Source organism: Populus euphratica, unplaced genomic scaffold (genome assembly GCF_000495115.2).
Source record: "Populus euphratica unplaced genomic scaffold, PopEup_1.0 scaffold2406.1, whole genome shotgun sequence".
NCBI lineage: Eukaryota > Viridiplantae > Streptophyta > Magnoliopsida > Malpighiales > Salicaceae > Populus > Populus euphratica.
Window position 1 is genome coordinate 17202 of NW_011502243.1, and position 6441 is coordinate 23642.

The following is a 6441-nucleotide window of genomic DNA, read 5'->3' on the forward strand; positions in this document are numbered from 1 at the left end:
CCTGCTGAAATATTCTAGGTTTATTTCATCCATTTTGTTCTGCATAAAGTGATAAGCTAACTATAATTCTTTTATAAAAAAAATCCTAGACCTCCCGTTTACACATTGTCCTACATATACCATGACTCCTAAAATTTTTAATATAATTTAATATTGTAAGATTAATGAAGAGAAGATTTTTTTTTAACCTAAAAACTTGTTAAATATAGGTTATAGCATTGTAATCAGCAAAAGTAACAAGTACAGTGACACCTCTTTGTTTGTTATTTCTTGTTTCTATTCATTTCCTCCCTTCTATTAAGAGAATCCAGGTCATCCTTCTACCTCTTGATACCGCCCTGCTTACAGCTCCCTGCTTTTGTGCATGTACGCTAGCTTTTTAGGTGTGCTCGGCTCACTTTGAGCCTAGACTTTCCGCCTTTGCCAAGGGATAAAAGATCAAGAGGACGCATGTTATGACTAGTTTTAGTTTTGAACATTCAATTAATTATTCGCATAAGAACTTTAGCTATATTTTATTATCAAGTAGTATTCTTACTTTCACCAAACAGTAACATTTAAAGGCTGATCAAAATCTCTTTTCAACTTCCAACTACACCTAGGCTTCGACAATAAAGTGTTTGTTTAGGAAAATGTCCATCATTATATTTTGTATCAAATGTCAATTAAAAATATTTAAATTTTCCTATTTTATCTAGAATTCCTTAATAAATGGAATTTCTTTTTTGTATGGATTTCTTTTGTGTAATATTTATATAACCTATAGATACATATAAGCAAATAGAAAGGGAAGCTTAATAACACTGACTGGATTTGTGAAGAAACCAGCCTTTTGGATGGAAAGGATTTAAGTTGGGAGGAATTTAAGGTTTCTTTGTCTACCTTAACTTTAGAGTATGAAAAGGTCAATTTTGAAGGCAATGATGAGCTTAGATGATGAGCTTAGTGGAAATAACAAGCTTAGTCGAAATAACAATCTATGTCCAGTTGATGACTTTCATTACATAACACCACAAGATCAAGAAACTTATTTCTTTATTAATGATAGAGATGATGTTTAATTTATACTTCTTTTGTATTAAAATATTTTATTTTATCAATATTTTAGCATTTTGTTTGTGTTAAATTACTTTAAGTTAAAGTTCTCTTTAGCCTTGACTCTTGACAAGAATGTTTTAAATTTTGAAATTACATTTAGATAATTGATAATGTGTTTGTATTGCATAACTTAAAGCTAATTTATCTTTAGACATGAATTGGATTCATGATTGTTGAACACACACACACACACACACAAAACTCAAGAACGCAACGCTAAAATGCTCCAAAACCAAAATTTATCATTCCAATTTAAAAAATAAAATGCCAACTAGAACAAAATCGACAACCTTAGGCATAACATGAACGATATGAAGCTATCATCACCATAGATAAATTAGAAAAAATGGTCCACTTGTTCTTCAATAATATCGATTGTGAAATCCTTGCATAAGTTGAAAAGAGATTGGAAAAGTGTTTCAAATCTTATTCAAAAGGTCAATGATTATGGTATTAATAACAAACATGATTTGAAAAAATAGACACTTCATGCTATAAGTTTAAATCGGACATTCTAAATAAAAATATAATAATCACCTTGAGAAACTATTCACAACAAAGTTAAGTCAAGCCACATATGACTTTTCTAATATTTGAAAATCATGACACATTATTAGATGATGCACTTGGTCTTAAAATATGAATCCATCAATTGTTGAATTGATAATAAATTAGATTGTTTAATTTATTTAATCCTAGTTTATAGAGGATTGAGATTTATATTCGGACTAATATATTATGAATATAATAGGTCACACATATAAGAATCATTAGTCATAAATTAAACTAGAATGATTAATCAAGCGTGACTTGATTATAAATAAGTTTTTGAAATTAAGCACTAGATGTAATACTACATGGGATTACAATTCTACACTAAGAAAAATCAAATAGGAACATGATTGAATAAGTTTTTAAAATTGTCCTAAAATAATATATGTATTATTATTCATAGGAAAAAATTAATATTTTATCATTTATAGGATTATTAGGTTTTCCCTATAATGTTATCACTATGTTACAGAACATACAATGTAAGTTATATAGATGTTACAAAACATATGGTGCAAAGAAACACTTGAAAACAAAAAAGAAAGAGCTACCACTTAAAGGCATGGTGATCTATCTTTCCTAAAAATGGTTTTAGAAGATTTCTCATTGGTAGCTCGTGTAAATTATTATGAGAGACCGGACACTTAGACGGCTTATGTTCTGCAATAACTCGACCTTGAAGAAGTTGATCAAATCTCAAAAAGAGAATCTGATTTTCAAATAATTTTCGCTCGAAACCTAAACAATCCTAGATTGTCTAACGAGATCCTGTGACTCCCTAAACAAATTTTAAATTACTGTTTCTTCTGCATCTAAGAATTTCAGGAAACCCAGCACTCTAAAGCCATATAAACTTCTCAAATTCAGAACATGACAGCCAACATAGGCACAAAATAAGTTACCAGCTATGTTTTATGTGCAATGTGAACAGAAAACAGTACACTACCCAAAATGTGGATTGATGAGGCAGGTTTCTACGTAGCCTGTACTGTGGCAAAAATTTAAATTTGTGAATTTCCTACATGATGAACTTAGTTCTGGTGACATTAAATTAGAGCGTGAAAAAGATTGGTTTTTAAATAGCTTACACAAATATGTACCTTAAAGAATGGTTGTCCTAATTTAAAATGTAATCTCAATCATGCATGTTTCTCATATTGCTTTCTAAAGTACTCCTTCGCATAGGGAAAACATGTATAAAAACAAGGCTAAACCTTCCCAATTTTCCAAAATTAATATATCATAGCAAAAGTCTGCCCATTTCAGATCAGTGATTGTGAATCATTATTTTCTATAGTGGTGGAGAGTAGTGCAGTTGTCCATGCAATTGAGAGCTAGAAATCAATTAAGAAGAAGAAGAAGAAGAAGAAGGCAAGCTGAAACTGATACACTTCTCCTTCATTGACCCATTAGCATCCTCAGTAACACAACCATTCAATTAAAAGTTAAAGTAACAAATTATGTCAACTTTTGAGAGGATGAGAATCTGCACCTACATTTCTATACATTTAATATTTGAAAGAAAGAGGTAAAAAACAAAAACAAAGAAAAAAAATGAAGAATGATAAAGTTCTTCAAAACAATGACATGCAGATATCTTGTCCCTTCTATACACAAAATATGATGAAACAAACAGCAATAGGGAAAACAAAAAACGAGAGTGTTGTAATTTATATTAATCAATCACATCATTAAGGACACATATAATTCAATTTTAGGCCACAACATGCAATCAGGATATACCCATGCAAGAAGAGGCAGTGGAGGTGCAAATTCTAGCTTCAATACTCTCAACAAGGACATAAACTGACTCCTGAAAACTCAATCGGTTTCCCTTAAAATTTCCCAGGAAGCAATGTATACATTGTGGAGTATGCGGAGAACAAGTTGCAATCAAAGACACTGCATCTAATGGACTCTAAAATGCATGTCCTTAGCCATAAAGAAGAATCGTGGTGATAGACATAATGATGGAACTTAAATTTAAAAAGACTATTCCTTCTGCGGAGTAAGACATGCCTTAGAAAAAGAACAGTGCATTTGTTGCCATTTCATCTGGTTAACTAATACTTTCAAAACATCTTAGATAAAATATAGAGAAAGTTGTAATGATAATCATGAATGAATTTTACCAAATTCCCACACCAATACCATCACAAGCATTTGTTTACATGTTAGGAAAGCTAAAAATAGGGAGACCACACACGCAATTTCATAAGAAAAAAAGAGACATCAGAATCACTCATTCACAGAAAAGCTAAAAACTAAAAGGTGAATAAAAGGTGGTCCTGTGCTTCAGCATTTCCAGTTGAAGAGGCTCCTTTCAAGACTCAAACATGAAACAATTTTTTTCTCCACTGCCATTGGCCTCTTATTGAGACCAACTAATCGAAAAACCACCACGAAAATGACAGCAGGTAGGTATGCAAAAAAAGTGTTTCCTAATTAAAAAGATTATAGCTCAAAGTGAATTCTTCTAGAAGTTAGATATGTAGTTCCCAAAATATAATGGATTTCAAACATCATAGTTCTGGCCCCCCATGGTATGATTCTCCAAAAAATTTAATCAAATACAAAAGCAGAACCCTAAACTTGTCTAGAAAGCTAGCCATGTCAATAAGTTTTAAATGGGCAGCCAGCAAAGAAAGAAAACAAACAATTAAAAATATAAATCTGGAGTAATAAAGAACCTTAAAAAAGAGACAGAAATCAAAGCAATCAGTCATCACCCTGCAATTTCAGTGATCAAATTTGGAAAACCTATCAAACACTAATCCAAGACAATCAAGAATATATGATTGTGTAGTGTAGACAAAAAAAAAACACCCTTCAAGTATTTCAAATCAACAAATCGATTTCAATGCAATTAAGCAACTAGAAAAGGGAAAAAAGTTGGTCACGTACCAGCCAATAGGGCAAGCCAATAACAGTCTGGGTAACAGTAAGCCAGAGAACACCATAGCCCAAGAAACAAAAAACAACACCAACAGAAAGCAGAGCCCAAGGAGGGAATTTGTTGCAGGCAATGCCAGGGAGCAAACCTACATTCTCTCCAATATCATTAGCCACACCCAAGATTGTTATTTGCTGCTGGTTCAAACCCAACACTGATTTAAGTGAAGGAGAGTAGAGCGGGAAGTTGTAGCCATTCCCAGCAGCTATCAAAACCCATACTGCTGCTGCCAAGCCCACCCAAGGTGGTCTACTACCTGCTTTTAGAACTATATTTGGCATTTTTACTGTCTAGTTACAACTTTTCTCTGGTCTGATCAATCTTTGGAAGAGAGGAGGGTCTCATATGAACAGAGGCCTACTTCTCTTGTACAGTGCTCTGATGTCATCGGTGAAATTAGTAACCACACTACCCGCTACACGACAGTTTTTGCTAATATATTATATTATCTTTTTTTCAACTCTCAGTACATCTTATCAGTGTTTTAATATGAACTGGGGACAATATAATCCATGAGTGATCAGCTCTTTAATGATTAAAAATATCATATATTTTAATTTTAAGTTATATAATTTTAATCGATTAAATTTTAAATTTATTTCTAAATAATTACTAAACCAAGTTTTATAAATTTAAGAGTTATGTAAGATTTATATAATTATTAACTATAAAATTTATAGAATTAATTAATGTACATATAAACTAGTTTGATTATCTATTTTAATTAAAAAAAATAATATATATTTAAAGATAAAATTATATTTTTATTTTATAATATCATTATTTTCATACTATTTAAAAAACAAGAAAGATAATGTTTAAAGAAAGTTTTTAGATTTTTATATTTTTATAGAGTGTAATTACTGCACAATTTCTAAGATCAATTTTTTTTTTATTTAACTTATGATGAAGGAGCATTTTAGGTTTTTTGAATTCAATTTTCTTAAAATTATCATGTAGAGTTAAAGAGTTAAAGGTGTTCTAATTTTTTTATAATTTTAAAAAAATAATTGATACATGCATCTTTTAATGGTAGTTTTTAATAGCGATGTTTAAAGTATCGCGTCACTCTCTATATAATAAGATAGCTCATGTTGGCCTTCATGATATAGAGAAGTTTCAATGACAATTTTTTTTATATCTTTTTTTTTCTCTCTCTTCCATATTAAAAGGTATGATTGCTTTATAAAATTGTAAAATGAATTTCAATGATTTATTTATTTTTTAATTTTATTTTTTGGTATTTAATTTTTTATTTTTTTATTAAATATGATCCTCATTCTTTAAATTCTTATTTATTTTGCTTTTAATTTTTTTATTGAATTTTATTTTTTAATTTAATCCCTAGTCATTTGATTTTAATTTTTTTAGTTGAATTTGATCCTCATTCTTATGATTGTAATTTTTTTTATTTTAAGTTATTTTTTTATTAATTTTTTTAATTTCATCCCTTATTATTTAATTTCATTAAATTTTTATATCACATTTGGTACTTTTTTTATCATGTTTTTTCAAAAACATTATTGTTTAATTTCCTCAACATTTTATTTAATTTATTTTTTTCAGATTTAGTTCTATTTTTTTAATTTTTTTATACTTTTCATTATTTGTTTTATTTTTTAATTTTATCCCTCAAAATTTTATTTCATTTCTTTTGTATCCAATTTTGGTTTTTATTTTTTAATTGTTTTTTATTCTTTCTTTTTTTTATTATATTTTTCAATTAATTTTCTTATTTTTATTTTTTATTAGTTTTTATATAAGATTTGGTTTTTATTATTTTAATTAATATTTATTTTCTTTTTAGTTTTTTTATGATTAAAAATTTTATTCAATAT

At 28.9% G+C, this 6441-nt stretch overlaps 1 protein-coding gene across 1 annotated transcript in view; it reads right to left on the reverse strand.

The window, feature by feature from the left end:
* LOC105118996 (uncharacterized) overlaps window positions 1-5031 on the reverse strand; it is a 7990-nt gene extending 2959 nt beyond the window's left edge. The window contains exon 1 of the mRNA XM_011017080.1: window positions 4555-5031. Coding sequence (XP_011015382.1) covers window positions 4555-4884 — 330 coding nt within the window. The 5' untranslated portion in view covers window positions 4885-5031. The remainder of the gene's footprint in view (window positions 1-4554) is intronic.
* Between the last annotated feature and the right edge of the window lie 1410 nt (window positions 5032-6441).